The sequence below is a fragment of the Suncus etruscus genome, chromosome 15, assembly GCF_024139225.1.
Source record: "Suncus etruscus isolate mSunEtr1 chromosome 15, mSunEtr1.pri.cur, whole genome shotgun sequence".
NCBI lineage: Eukaryota > Metazoa > Chordata > Mammalia > Eulipotyphla > Soricidae > Suncus > Suncus etruscus.
In genome coordinates, this window is record NC_064862.1 from 4,148,790 (window position 1) to 4,164,752 (window position 15,963).

General features: G+C 37.3%; 2 protein-coding genes across 2 annotated transcripts in view; one reads left to right on the forward strand and one right to left on the reverse strand.

Moving 5' to 3' along the window:
• The window catches only part of BCLAF1 (BCL2 associated transcription factor 1), a 1,193,665-nt gene that overhangs the window by 989,454 nt on the left and 188,248 nt on the right, over nt 1–15,963 (reverse strand). The gene's annotated exons all lie outside the window — the stretch shown is intronic.
• PDE7B (phosphodiesterase 7B) overlaps nt 1–15,963 on the forward strand; it is a 208,142-nt gene that overhangs the window by 166,343 nt on the left and 25,836 nt on the right. Inside the window, exon 8 of the mRNA XM_049788023.1 lies at nt 7,368–7,459. Within this exon, the coding sequence (XP_049643980.1) occupies nt 7,368–7,459 (92 nt within the window). The remainder of the gene's footprint in view (nt 1–7,367; nt 7,460–15,963) is intronic.

Genomic DNA, 15,963 nt, shown 5'->3' on the forward strand with positions numbered 1-15,963 from the left:
TTTTCTTGCTTCCCACATAACTCTGACTCATGCTATATCTTTTTAATAAAGTATATTTATTTTATATTACATATATACTCTGGCTCCTAACTAATATTTTAGCCTGATTTTTATATATCTCCTTACTAAAGATCTTATTCTTTGAAAATTCTTCTTCCTTGCCTCTCGTAAATGACTTCACAGGCCCAATTAATCCCACCATTGCACTATTTATCTTTCTAAATTCCTATTGCCTGATTAAACATCCTTTTCCCTAAAGACACCCAGATTTTGGACACCCAGCTCACTCACTGTTGTTATTCAACATCCAGCAGAGTTGATGTTTAGAGAATATTAGGTGGTGGAAATCACTGGTAGAGGGAATGGATGCAAGTTTTGTTGGTTGTAGAATTGCTGGATGATAGGTATATACAGGCTGCACACAGAATCAGGAAAGCTAAAACCTGAGCAACTCTGAGAAATCAGTAATATTGGCAACAACAGTGCCCACAGAGATCCAGAATAGAAATCTGGCAAACAGATGCATCAGCACTCAGACCAGAAAAACTGCGAAATCAAGGCATGTACCACAGTCTACTTAGTAGCAACTCCTGCTGATTTTTCCATCCAGACTACCCCACATCAAGAATACCCATGAAAATTGAGAAATATCCAGTGAAAATGTCTTTTTAATGGTCTTATTGTTTGATTATCTTGGAATTGACAAACACTATTTGATACATTATTTCTAGAGTGATTTACCTAAGCACAGTAGTGTGTGAATGTGTGGTGGGAAAGAGCCCATTGTGATAACAATTTTTAAATCACTTTTGCCTCTACTGAAATCTAAGCAGTTTACAACAGTAGATCCAAAGTTTGGCTCCTAATAGCTATTGACCAAAATTTCAGACAGGACTCTTTCTTTTCACAGTTAAACTTTTGCAGCCCCTGAACGTTGAGTTTCAGAAATTAATTACTCAATATCCATTCAACAAATATTTACTTATTTAAGTGGCACAGTGCCACATACTGGGGCACAAAGATGACTGGTCTCAGTGGCAATCATGTATGGTATTCGTTCTCAAACTCGGCATGTGTACCCATGGGGATACATGTAGATTTTTCAAGGGGTACAGAGCCATGAATAGTGCTAACAGAGTCCACTTTCAGGTCTTTAAAACTGACCTGTCTGAAATGTGCTTGCTGACAGTCAAGCCAATTCTACTTTTCAGTCCTCAATCCCGTTTAACCCTTTTTCTACTTGGTAAAAGAAAGGCTTACCTCTTTCTGATGCACTCATACTACCACTAAGGGAGAAACTCAAAAGAACCCAAAAGGACTTCAAGGAAATCTCTTAATAATTGTGTTATGGAAAATCTCCCATCCATATGAAAAACGGACACATTGACAGTAAATTTTAGTTATTAAGTTTATATTTTCTAAGTGTGCAACACATGCATGCTTTGATCAATTAGTTACTGATAATAATTAAATTTTAGACTCAAATAAAAAAATTGTTATTGGGGCCTGATTTTTTTAATCATTAAAGAATCTGTTTTGGGGCTGGAGCAATAGTAGGTTGTTTGTTTCCCTTGAATCCACCTGGGTTCAGTTTTCTGAATCCTATATGGTCCCTTGAGCACCATCAGGATTGATCCCAGAGTGCTAAGTTAGGAATAAGTCCTAAGCACTTCCGGAGTGGGGGCAAAAACAAAAACAAATTTCAAAAAAAAAATGTCTTTTGTATTTAAGTGCCCTTGGATATTTTAAAACATAAACACAATGACTTTATATTAAAATATCAATATTCTTAAATATGCCACATCTTTCATTAACATTTAAAAGTTGTGATGTATTTTTATATCTCAATTTTGAAAATTTTGGGGAGAGCAATGGGCTTTCAAAATAATTTTCAAAGCATATATAAAGATCCAGAATGATAGTACAATGAGTAAGGCTGTCTTGCACTTTGCTGACCGAAGTTTGATGCCTGGCATCAATATGGTCTTTTAAATACCACCAGGAGTGGTCCCTGAGCAGTGAGCCTGGTCCCAAAACAGAAAACAACACATATATACATTTATAAATGCGTGCATAGATAAATACATCGATAAATGATGGATGGATGGATACTTGGAAACAAAGAGAACAAAGCTTTTATCTCTATTCTTTTTTGGTCGCACCCAGCAGCATTCAGGGTTACTCCTGACTCTATGCTCAGAAATCACTCCTGGCATGCGGGGCACTGTATGGGATGCCGGGATTTGAACCACCATCCTTCTGCATGCAAGGCAAATGCCCTAACTCCATACGATCTCTCCAGCCCCATTTATCTCTATTCTTGATATCTTTTATATACTTGTATTACATGATTTTACCCCTTTGCAAACCTTTTGTCTTTTTTTTTATCTTTATTTAAACACTGTGATTACAAACATGATTATAGTTGTATGATTACAGTCATGTAAAGAACACCCCCCTTCACCAGTACAACATTCCCACCACCAATTTCCCAGATCTCCCTCCTCCCCACCCACCTCTTGTCTTATCCTCTAAGAACAAAACCAAAATTCTTATAAGGATTATAGGCCAGAGCATTCTCAAGACTAACATTTTATCTTTTTTATTTTTTTTTATTTTGGTTTTTGGGTCATACCCAGCAGAGATCAGGGGTTTCTCCTGGCTTTACACTCAGAAATTCCTCCTGGCAGGCTCGGGGGACCATATGGGATGCCGGGATTCAAGCCACCATCCTTCTGCATGCAAGGCAAATGCCCTACCTCCATACCATCTCTCCGGTCCCATCTTTTTTTTTTAATTTTTATTGTGGTCGAAGTGAATTACAATTCTTTCACAGTAATATTTGAGGCATATAGTGACAATGAGTGAGGGGCATTTCCACCACCAGTGGTGTCCTCCCTCCACCCCTCTTCCCAGCATGTATCCCACATCTCCCTCCTTTACCCCCATAACGCTAGTGCAACTGTTCCCCCCTTGTACAGCTTTCTAACATTTTATCTTAATATACCTAGTTGTACATTATACATTGACCTTATGATTGTTTATTCCTGGCTTAGGACCTTTATTATAGCTATTATCTCTGAAAAAAATTCTTCCCCCCAGATAGTGGCATGGCAATTACATTCCCATACTAAAGTTCTGACACAGATAAGAAGAAGTGTGATAAAAGATCATACAATAAAATTAATAAAATTTATCAAATTTATCAAAATTATAAAATTTATACTAGAAGACAATGTCTCAGGTGTACTGACGGGGGAAAATGGCTAATAAAGTGGGCCAGAGAGGCAATGCAGCAGGTAAGGGACTTGCCTTGCATGTGCTAAGCTAGGTTGAATCCTTAGCACTACTTATGGTTTCATCCAGGAGTCATCTTCTAAATACAAAGCTAGAAATAAGTCCAGAACACTGCTGGGTATGGCTCAAAAAATAAAACAAATAAGAACAAATAACCTAATAAGACATGAAAACAACAAAATTGCACATACTAAAAGTGTGATGTAAATAAGATTCTAATAGTGTCATTTGAATGATAAAAGTTTTTGTAGGGGCCAAGAGATGGCACAGTGGTAGGGCATTTGCCTTGCATGCAGCTGACCCAGGAGAGACTGGATTCGATTCTCGGCATCCCATATGGTCCACCAGCCTGCCAGGGGTGATTTCTGAGTGCAAAGCCAGGAATAACCCCTGAGGGCCACTGGGTGTAGCTCAAAACCAACCAACCAATAAATAAATAAATAAAGTTTTTTTTAAAGTTTTGTGTAAGTAAAATCATGCAATTATTTCAAAAATAAAAAACATAATAATAGGACAATTTTTATTGAATGTTAATCTGAATACTTGACTCTATTTGCAAGGAAACACTGTTGAATTTGAAATAAAATGGGGGGGGTGCAATAGCATTATCCTACTGAAATTATGGAGTTCCTAAAATCTGTAGGTTTGTCTTGTATTTGGGTCACCTGTGCACATATAGCATATCACAAATTAAAAGGTAAGCAATAAATATTAGTTGATATTTTAACCATTGATGTGGAAAATGATAGAAATTTATGTCAAAGAAGAAAGTTAAAGATTCTGATGTCTATAGTGGGTGATGGATAGAAGGGAGAAATAAGAAAAATCACTGGTCAGTTATATAAAAGTAAGGATTGATCTATATGACTCATTTTGGAAAGAACAACAGGTTTTAGACTGATCAAATGTTAGTATCATCAGGTCTGAAAGAAATTGCCCAAGAATCTATTCCATGTATAGCATATTCAATCTAAGATTGTAAAGATGTGACTTGTTTGAGCTCAAATCTGGTTCCAAATCCAATACGATGTATGATCTGAGCACTAGAATCAGAGTAACTTCTGAGTATCACCAGGTGTGGGCAAGCCACCCCTACCCCCACCCCCCAACAAAACTATTCAAGTTCCAAGAATTATTTCAATAAAACAAAATCTGAAGGTGATGAAAAAAATACAATATGGTTTAGAAACTAACATATAATTTAAATACTAAATTATACATGTTTAAAACAGCAAATAACATTTAGAAAATTAAGTGTAACTGCAAGTATTAGTCTATTTGTAAATTTACATCCTGAATGTTTGGATGTAGGTACATGGGAATTCTTTAGAGACAGAAGATGGTCTTTGCAAACCTTAGATGTAGACACCTGGCAGATCATGTTTTAGACCTTCCCAGTCTTACATACACTCAGCAAGCTGTCAGAGAAACCTGATATATCACCTATAAGCTAATGAAAAGAAAGCAGCCTTATAAGGATTAAATCACATCATGTCTGATTAGTGTCTAGCTTAGAGTAGATGCTTAATAAAAGTTCCTTTCCTAGACTGCCCTCCTCTTCTTATTTTCTAAGTTATACTGCTCCTTACTTCATACAGTTCTGGACAAAACATTCATTTTTCTTTATGAAAGGTTGTTGTAATCTTACACTCTACTGTCTTTTGTTCCCTGCCAGCTTCCAAGTCCACTTAATGTCTAAAAAGACATTCTATTTTACAAGTTTTTATCTCCAAATATGGTTTCACCAGCAAAATTCCTAAGTATTCTTTTATTCTGTCCTAAGTCTAAGGAAAAACTAAATGTGGTATTTCCAGAAACAAAGTCATTAATAAAGATGTTAAGAAGATTGCCATAAATAACAGTGTTGATGGCAGTCCTTTAGACATGAACACAATAAGAATATGTAGTATCTTTTATAGTTCAGTCTTGTCCCAGTTTTCCAGTCCCTTAAAAAACTCATTTGAGGACAGTCATATCCACAATTACACTTGACTTCATTTTGTAAGAAAATGCTCAAAAGTGACTAAATTGTCACTGCAGAAAAGAACATCTGTTATATTACACTAACCTATCACTTGCTGCTCATAAATTTTACAACCAAAACAAATTAGTCTAGCATGGAATTTCTAATAAACACTCTCTTTTGTTGTGTGTGGCTCAAACCCAAAAGAAGATAATAAACCAGTTGATGAAAGCAACAAAATCCCATTACTGGTTCAAAAATAGTCAAGTAGAAAATGAAGAATAATGTTTCCATTGCAAGGAAAGAAATGAAAAGCAGTGTAATATATAAGGCTCGTCATGAACATCCTGGAAAGAATTTGTTGTCTGGCTTAAAACTCATTCTACATATTCCTGGAGAGAAATTGTTGTCTGGCATTAGAAGCCACAATATTTGAACTATTTTTAATACAGAATAGATAGTATCACTCACATGGATTCTCTTCTCATTTGCTTAATTTATCAAGCATTATGTAGATGATTTTAATGAGGATTCCCATATCCATCCCACTAATCTTTATATTTCTTGTTAGCTTCCTTCCCTTCACATTTTAATTGTTACAGAATAAACATGTTTTATTACTGTAACCATTTTAAGAATACATTTTAATACTAATAAGTATTCTCACCTCAATGTGCAATTATGCATTACCATCAGCTCTAGAATTCTTTTTAATCTTGCAAAGCTGAAGTTCTCCCTAATTACATTAAGTAATTATTTCTCTATTTCATTAAGTAATAATTTCCTATTCCCTGAGCCCTTGCAAAATCATTCTTTCTGTCCCCATAAATATGACAACTCCAGATAAGCAGATAAGCAAAATCATAAAAGTTTCCCTCACTTTTAAGGAATGCGATCTTTATATTTTTGTAATTTTATAACTCCTCTTATGATAAAATGGAGTGTGAATGAATAAAGTGTAAAGGTTTCCTGGGGTGCTAGAGAGGTTCCAGTCTATATAGAAAAAGTCAGTAGTGAGATCACATTGCTTTGTAACCAGGATAAAACACAATAGATAGGAACCGGCGCGATAGTGCAGCAATAGGACATTTGCCTTGCACGCGGCTGACCCAGGACGGATCTGGGTTCTATCCCCGTCCCCAGAGTCTCTTTTGGTCCCTCAAGCCAGGAGTGATTTCTGAGCACATAGCCAGGAGTAACCCCTGAGCGTCACCGAGTGTGACCCAAAAACCAAAACACACACACACACACACACACACACACACACACAAACACACACGATAATGAGAAATGTAACATTATTAAAATGGTCACCTAACTGCTTAAGTAAATATCATAAGGTTTAAGGAGAGACTGAATGTGATATTTCCAGAGACTAAAAAATAAATCAAAGTCATTGAACAAAGTAGCAATTCAAATTCAGACCTAATGAGCTAAATACCAATAAATGTACAAGTTGTGAAAGGTACTGTCAGAGTTACTTCCACGATAGTGGGTCTAAAACTATAGCATAAAAAAAAAAAAATCCCTAGAGCCATACCAAATCAAAACTATTGACTCTGTAGTTTGAATATGTCAGGGGCTCACCAGGTAATGAAATACAGAAGATTCTCAGTACTGAGAAACGTGCATTCTCAATGCAATACATCACACCAGATCTATGTTCTGCTTTTCTCAGGGATCACTCTGGTGAGATTTTGCCATATGTGATGCAGTGCCTTACCCATTGCCCTGTCTCTCCAACTCAAACTGCTACCTATTTAATTGGGAATACAAAGTCCAGGGCTGGTCTGAATAACAATGAAAATAGACCCTTATTTGAATAGCCTTGCAGGGTCTCTGCCAGTATCTCAGATTTAAAACATTCATGAAAACGGGTCGTGTGTGTGTGTGTGTGTGTGTGTGTGTGTGTGTGTGCGCGCGTGCGTGCGTGCGTGCGTGCGTGTGTGTGTGTGTGTGTGTGTGTGTGTGTATTTTCTCATCTCCTGTCTGTTTATCAGATACAAACTAGCCAGAATAGGGAAAAACATCCCTTGTGAAGCTGTGTGGCTGTGTGCAGCAAGAGAGATCAGGATTCTCTCACAGTATTCATTTTCTTCCTTTCTAGAACGTGTCTGTGCTGGAGAATCATCATTGGCGATCTACAGTTGGCATGCTTCGAGAATCAAGACTTCTCGCTCATTTGCCAAAGGAAATGACGTGAGTGGCGTAGAGATGAGCCTTGCTGATGTCCACACATTCAAGATAAGCCTCTGGGGGCCCTTGGGCCGCCTGGGTTAGGGGCAGGGAGCCAGCCTGCTGTGTTTCCTGTTCCCGGGGAGAAAGTGGTGTCAGGTACACCCAAGAAATCTACATCTCTGGTGAACCCTGAAAGGCCCTTAAATGCCTGTGACTTAGAATCAGGAAGGAGCAGGGTTCTTAGCTTTCCCACTCTGCAGTAGGATGGCTCTCCTTTGCTAAATTTCCTGGGGGTTTTGTTTGTTTGTTTGTTTGTTTTGGTTTTTGGTTTTTGGGCCACACCCAGCGGTGCTCAGGGGTTACTCCTGGCTGTCTGCTCAGAAATAGCTCCTGGCAGGCACGGGGAACCCTATGGGGCACCGGGATTCGAACCAACCACCTTTGGTCCTGGATCAGCTGCTTGCAAGGCAAACGCCGCTGTGCTCTCTCTCCGGGCCCTAAAGTTCCTGTTTTTCTGTTAGCAAAACTAGCCTCTTATGTAGAGACAAATAATATTTATCAAAAGAACACAGGACTCCTCGTTACATTTAAAAGAAATTCAATATAGTGTGTTTCGTAATTGACACTCTCAGCAAAAGAAGAAATTCTTTTTTTTTTTTTTGAGAAATTCTCTTCTAAATGTCTTTACTATTCGAATTCATTCTTTCACTATATACTAATTCGCTGTTCAAAATGTTTTCACTAATGGCGGTAGGGCATTTTGCCTTGCACAGGGCTGGCCTGGTTCAATCCCTGGACTCCTACATACCCCTGAGCATCTCCAGAAGTAAGTGCAGAGTGCAGAGTCAGGAGTAAGGCCTTAGGATCACTGTGTGTGGCCCCAAACCCAAACAATTTAAAAATAAAACTGAAATCAAATGGGCTGGAGAGATAGCATGGAGATAAGGCGTTTGCCTTGCATGCAGAAGGACAGTGGTTCGAATTCCGGCATCCCTGAGCCTGCCAGGGCCGATTTCTGAGCTAACCTCTGAGCACTGCTGGGTGTGACCCAAAAACCAAATAAATAAATAAATAAAATGTTTTCACTATTTGGGGTAGTACATGTTTGAGCCATCCCTGGTAAAGTTCAGGAGTTACCCCTTGCTCTTTACTCAAGAATTATTTCTGGTGCCAGGGGCTAAACATGGATTCTGCAAGCTGAGTCAGTGCTCTTCACCATTACTAACTCTCCAGCTCCAACATTTCACTAGTAATTTAACACTACCTCTCATTTTAAACAGAAGAGGAAATCCTACTTTTCAGATACACTCTTGGATCTTCCTGACACTTACTCAAGTCCTAAATCCAATGTCGTTGCATCATTTTCACCTGCCCCTCATAACTGTTGTGCACTCTTCTAAGACCACTAATTTCAAAGTCTTAACAAAAATTAATCTGAGGTAGCTGGAAAAGAAGTTTGATTGAATTTTGCTACCTGCTTAATGACGGGCATGTAACTTAGAGTAAAGGCTACAGGAAATTCTCTGTACAACAGGCAGTGTGTATGCCAAGGCTCCTGGGCTTGTTTTTGGCCCACCAAGCTATTCGCACTGTTTCCTAGCACCCACAGTAAAATGGAGCTTACAGAAACTTCCATTCTGACAACTTTTCAACCCCTGGAACTGAGTAAGAACAGTCCACATGCCTGGAATAAAAATATGTCTATTATTTCTACAATACATTGTAAATATGAACATAATTCAATGTAAAAGTAACCTAAGACTATATAAAGCAAGAAGTTAAGAAGATCAAAGTAGATATATTTCAAGAAAATTAAAGAAAGAAAAGAAAGAACAAACCGAGGAGTAAGAAAAGACGTAAGATTGAGACATATAACTTCTACCTTAACCCTGTTCTTTGCTCAATTTTACACAATTTAGAATCCAAAAAAATTCTTATGAATTCCAAACTTAAATAACATTTTTTAGAAGATATGATTTTAAATGGGGGTGGGTGGCGGGTTTGGGGGTGGGTCTTGTTGTCTTGGATAAATGCAGCAAACGTTGGGGAAATAGAAAGGAAATACCCTTGGATACCCTTGTTCTAAAAAAAAAAAAACAGGGTTCTCCATCCATGAAGCATACTGTCATAAGACTGACTACAGGCTCCAAGCATGTAAGTTGTCCAACCCCAAGGTCTTTATTCATAGTCCCAAGAAAAGTTCTACTCAGTCACAGTTGGCAGTCTAGTTTCTGTAATTAGAGATCTTGGTTTTTGCACAGATCCTAAGTCAAAGCTGGAGTGTCATAGAGCATCTTCTGATTTCATCTCACCATTAGGTGGTGAGGCAGGAAAACCTGCCCTTAGAATGAATTGTTGCTATTTCCTCATCTTCCAGGGTGTGATATGAACCTCCCTGGAGTAAATTGGTAACAGGGCATCAGTAGGGCCTCCCCTGGGGGGAGTTAGATTCCTGGTGCTAGTGCAGAAAACTCTGCCAGTTCCAAGGATGAAATTCAGGGTTCAGGGTTGAATGGTCAATGTCTGATCAATTGAGGCCTAATTCAAGTCCCCCCAAAAATAATACATTTTATTTCAGACTCACTGTTATAAACTTGCTTTTGCTAGAAGAATAATTATAATATGATATTTATGTGAAGTTGATAAGATTACTCCTACTTGCCTCCTATACATTCCTTAAAATCATTTTTCCGATTTTTAAAATTTACACTGATTAAATACAGAGCAAAGGGAAATTCAGAAAAGTATTACTTAAAACCATATGGGGTTGCTGGATTTGGGGTATCAGAACCAAAACAAAATTTTCATATGATTCATACGATTTCATATGATTTAACCTAGTCTGAAGCAGAAAAATAAAGTTACTAATAATCCTGCAATCCAAGAATAATTTACATTTTCCTAGCTACAATATTTTTCTTTTGTATTTTATTAATACAAACATTTGTAAAACAAGAAAATTATTTTCTAGAATCTAACCTAATTCTTTTCCCTTATTGTGAAGGACTTTTCCATATTTTTAATCCTACTGCTAAAAGAGTTATTTTAACGGCCATATCACAATATTGTACCAAAATGTATTTGATTTTATCTATTATTTGGAATTTTATTGCTTCTAAATTTTTTCATTATAATGTGTACCAAACATTCCTAAACTTTTGTTGTGGTTTTTTGTTGTTGACCATGTGGTTTTGGAGGTCAAACCTGGGCCTTCTACCTGACCATCACACACTCATCTCACTAAACTATATTTTCAGTTCTAACAAATGTTTTTATTGCCAAACTCCAGCATTATATTCACAGAAAAAAATCTGTAGATAATTATTGATCAGGACCATGAAATAGTATGGTATAGAACTCATGTTTATTATGTGCATGACCTCTGCTCAATTGTGGGACCATATGCAGCTCTGGGCACTCACACAGTGTCAGGGTTGTACATATAATTCCCCAAATAATAGCACACACAACATTGCATCCTCAGGCACTACATCCAGTAGGCTGAAAATCACCTGTAGGACCCCTAAGTTCCCTGAACACTAATGTGAGGCCACCTAAAAATATTTTTCAGAAAAGAATAATTTTATAAAGTTCTTACTGAATATTACCAAGTTGCTGTTTTAAAAATCTATATTCCTATTTGTGATTTTTAAGAACATCTACTAAAATATCCTTACCAAAGTTGATTTTAATCTTACTGTCCTGTTTAAACTTTTGCAAGATAGAGCTAAATGAATAAGTAGACATATAGATTGATTAATTAATTACAACTGGGATTGAAAAGATTTTATGTATTTACAGGCTATTGCTGTTTTTGAGGGAACAAGTTTTGTACCTAGTTGTTTCTTATTACCTTATCAGTGTTATGTTTCATGTATAGTCTGTAAACTATAGTAATCTTCTATTTCATTTTCAAATATTGTTTGAAGTCTTATTTTGACTTCTGATTTGATTTATGAAAGATTTTACCCTACTAAGATAGTATGTTTTATTATGAATTTGTAATTAATTTAAAAGAATTCATACATTATTGAAAAGTCTAGAAAAAAGTTACTGTTTTTTATTTTGTATGTTGATGCACACATGTGCATGATGTTGTGAAGCCATTGTAGGTCTCATTTATGCAAGCCATGCTCTACTGGGAAGTCACATCCCAATTTGAAAGCCAAAACCATCTGTAATTGCCTCATATAATTTTTCAAATCCTTTTCTCTAATCACATAATGTCTTACATGCTTTGTACTTTGATTGGGGGGGGAGGGGTTGGGTCACACCCAGCAGCGCTCAGGGGTTACTCCTGGTTCTACACTCAGAAATCGCTCCTGGCAGGTTCAGGGGACCATATGAGATGCCAGGATTTGAACCACTGACCTTCTGCATGCAAGGCAAACTCTTTATCCCCATGCTATTTCTCTGGCTCCTGTACTTTGATTTTTTTTTTTTTTTTTTTTTGTGGTTTTTGGGTCACACCCGGCAGTGCTCAGGGGTTTTTCCTGGCTTCGTGCTCAGAAATTGCTCCTGGCATGCACAGGGGACCATATGGGACGCCGGGATTCGAACTGATGACCTTCTGCATGAAAGGTAAACGCCTTACCTCCATGCTATCTCTCCGGCCCCTGTACTTTGATTTTTAACATAACAATAAAACATGTCATTTGTTCACATCAATATTTATAGCTACATACCGCTATATACAATGGTTGCATAATATGCACATAACATGATTTATTTAACCAACCTTTTTTCTTTTTCTTTATTTTTTAATTTTTATTGTTAAATTATCTTTACTTAAACACCGTGATTACAAATATGATTGTAATTGTATGATTACAGTCATGTAAAGAACACCCCCCCTTCACCAGTGCAAGATTTCCACCACCAATTTCCCAGATCTCCCTCCTCCCCACCCCACCCACACCTGTACTCGAGACAGGCTTTCTACTTCCCTCATTCATTCACATTGTTATGATAGTTTTCAGTGTAGTTATTTCTCTAATGCACTCATCACTCTATGTGGTGAGCTTCATGTCATGAGTTGCACCTACCAGCCCCCATCTCTTTTGTCTCTGAGATACTGTTAAAAATGTCTTTCATTTTTTGTAAAACCCATAGATCAGTGAGACCATTCTGCATCTTTCTCTCTCCCTCTGACTTACTTCACTCAGCATAATAGATTCCATGTACATCCATATATAGGAAAATTTCATGACTTCATCTATCCTGACAACTGCATAGTTTTCCATTGTGTATATGTACCCCAGTTTCTTTAGCCACTCATCTGTTGAAGGACATCTTGGTTGTTTCCAGAGTCTGGCTATTGTAAATACCGCTGTGATAAATATAGGTGTGAGGAAGGGATTTTTGTATTGTATTTTTGTGTTCCTCGGGTATATTCCTAGGAGTGGTATAGATGGATCATATGGGAGCCCAATTTCCAGTTTGTGGAGGAATCTCCATATCGCTTTCCATAAAGGTTGGACTAGACGACATTCCCACCAGCAGTGAAAAAGAGTTCCTTTCTCTCCACATCCCCGCCAGCACTGCTTGTTTTCCTTCTTTGTGATGTGTGCCAATCTCAGTGGCATGAGAGGTACTTCATAGTAGTTTTGATTTGCATCTCCCTGACAATTAGTGATGTTGAGCATCTTTTCATGTGCCTTTTGGCCATTTGCATTTCTTCTTTTACAAAGTGTCTGTTCATTTCTTCTCCCCATTTTTGATGGGGTTAGATGATTTTTTTCTTGTATAGTTCTGACAATATCTTGTATATTTTGGATATTAGTCCTTTATCTGATGGGTATTGGGTAAATAATTTCTTCAAACCAATCTCTCATTTAATAAGTTTTGCAAATTATTGGGGAGAAAGATAATACAATGAGTAGGTAGGTAGGCATTTGCCTTGCATACAGCCATCCTAGGTTTTATTTCCAGCACATGATATGATCTCCTAAGCCCACCAGGAGTGATCCCTGGTGCAACACCAGAAGTAAGGAAGCCCTGAATACTTCTGGGTGTGGTCCAAAAACAAAACAACAAAATAATATTTTTGTGAAATTTTCATACCATAATATCTGATTGTTATAATGAATAATATAAACAACTATATAAATATTCTCACTACATATTTTAAAGTATATTAATATGTTAATATGGATTTCTTTTTTTAATTAGTATCTTTAAACACCATGATTATAAACATGTTCGTAGTTGGGTTTCAATTATAAAAAAGGACACCCTCCCCCCTTCACCAGCGTAATATTCCCACCACCAATCTCCCCCCATTTCCCTCCTCCCCACTCCCTGCCTGGATTTCTAAAATTTATTATTCTCATTAATTTTTTAACAAAATTCCTAAATTAATACCTAACACTGTTTCACATATTAATTTACACATTCATTAAATGAATAGAATCAAGCATTTTAGGCCATCATAAGCATTGTTTCAACAAATTACTTAGTGGCTCTTGTTGCATTAAATAAATAACGACGGGGCTGGATGGCGATGGATGGAGGCCTTTGTGCTTAGGCCCCAGCCACGTGGCTTCATCCCCATCCAGCTGGCGGATTCCAGGCCCAGGTGATCGGCGTAAAATCACTCACTCACACGCAGGCTTCAGCAAGCATCATCTTTATTCATACCCTATTCACCACATGTGTGTGGCCTATCTCATAACCTTTTAAGCACTAGTTATTCTTGGCCCTGCATCTAAACTCCTTTCAGCCATCTTCCTCAGAGCGCCCAGCAGCGCAGAAAGGGCCAAGAGCCAAAGGGCCCGAATTCCCTTGGTCCAAGCCTTATCTACCTTTTTCCAGACCCCTCCCAGGAATGGGAGGGGCTCGCAGGTAAAGTTACACCTACTATCCGGTTCCCAAGACCCCTCCCAGAAAAGGGTGGGTCTAGGGTCTTAAATAGGTACACCCACAGCTCTATCAATCTTAAATGAGAAAGTACACTCACATAACTGTTTGAATTTGCCTCTTACTATAAAAAATATATTTGGGAGTTCATTCTTGGAGACATTTGGTATTCTATGAATTGCCTGTTTTCTACATTACTTCTAATGCTCAGAAGTATATTGAAATGGTTGCAAAGCAAACAGTGAAATTATTAGATATATTATATATTAGAAATTATTAGAATATAATTTATAGAAATATTTTCATCAGAGAAAGAAAATATTCTTTGAGATTTGGGACACTGGTGATGGGAATGTTGCACTGGTGAAGGGGGTGTTCTTTAAATGACTGAAACCCAACTACAATCATGTTTGTAATTAAGGTGTTTAAATAAAGATATTAATTTAAAAAGATAATAATAAGAAAATATATATAAAAAAGAATGAAAAAGAGATTACTTAAGATATTCATTGGGGGCCCGGAGAGATAGCACAGCGGCGTTTGCCTTGCAAGCAGCCGATCCAGGACCAAAGGTGGTTGGTTCGAGTCCCGGTGTCCCATATGGTCCGCTGTGCCTGCCAGGAGCTATTTCTGAGCAGACAACCAGGAGTAACCCCTGAGCAAGGCCAGGTGTGGCCCAAAAACCAAAAAAAAAAAAAAAGATATTCATTGGTATGTACTTGATATAATATACTATAAGGGAATAATACTATAAGGGAAATTTTAATTGCTGATAAAAATCGCAAAATTTGTAGAGTAATAAATCTTGAAAAACAAAATATAATAAAGATAAGCTAAAAAAGGTAAAAAAAAAATAGAAAATATTCTTTGACTAGGAGGAGAAATACTAATAATAACTAGAGTCATCTTTATTCATGATAAATTGGTTCAAGGAAACTCACATATGCCCCAATACACAGATAAACAAGTGCCTTCTATAAAATGTCATTGTGTTTGCATGTAAACTACACACATCATATTGAAAACAAATTATTTCTCAGTTATTTGTAATGTATATGCTATTTAAATACTTGTATCTTTGTTAATGCAATTATGACAATAAAATAATCTGTATATATGCTTGATACCAATACAAACATAGTAGTCCTGAGGCCGGCGAGGTGGTGCTAGAGGTAAGGTGTCTGCCTTGCAAGCGCTAGCAAAGATTAGGACCACGGTTCAATCTCGCGGTGTCCCATATGGTCCCCCCAAGCCAGGGGCAATTTCTGAGTGCTTAGCCAGAAGAACCCCTGATCATCAAACGGGTGTGGCCCAACAAAACAAAAAAAAAAAAACAAAAACCACATAGTAGTCCTTACTCCATAGTACATATTTTCAATCTAGATTTTACTGAATCCTTAATTCAAAACACACTAGATGCAGAGCAAATAGATATAAAAATCCATGTCCAAAAGATTAATAAGACATATTAAAATATATCTAACCTCACTAGCAAGCAAAATTTATATTAAAACTTCAATGAAAAATCATTCCATATCAAATTATCAAAAATTACAAAGTAAGGGGGCTGGAGTGATGACGCAGCAGTAGGGCGTTTGCCTTGCATGTGGCTGACCCAGGACGGACTGCAATTCGATCCTGGAGTCCCCATATGGTCCCCCAAGCCA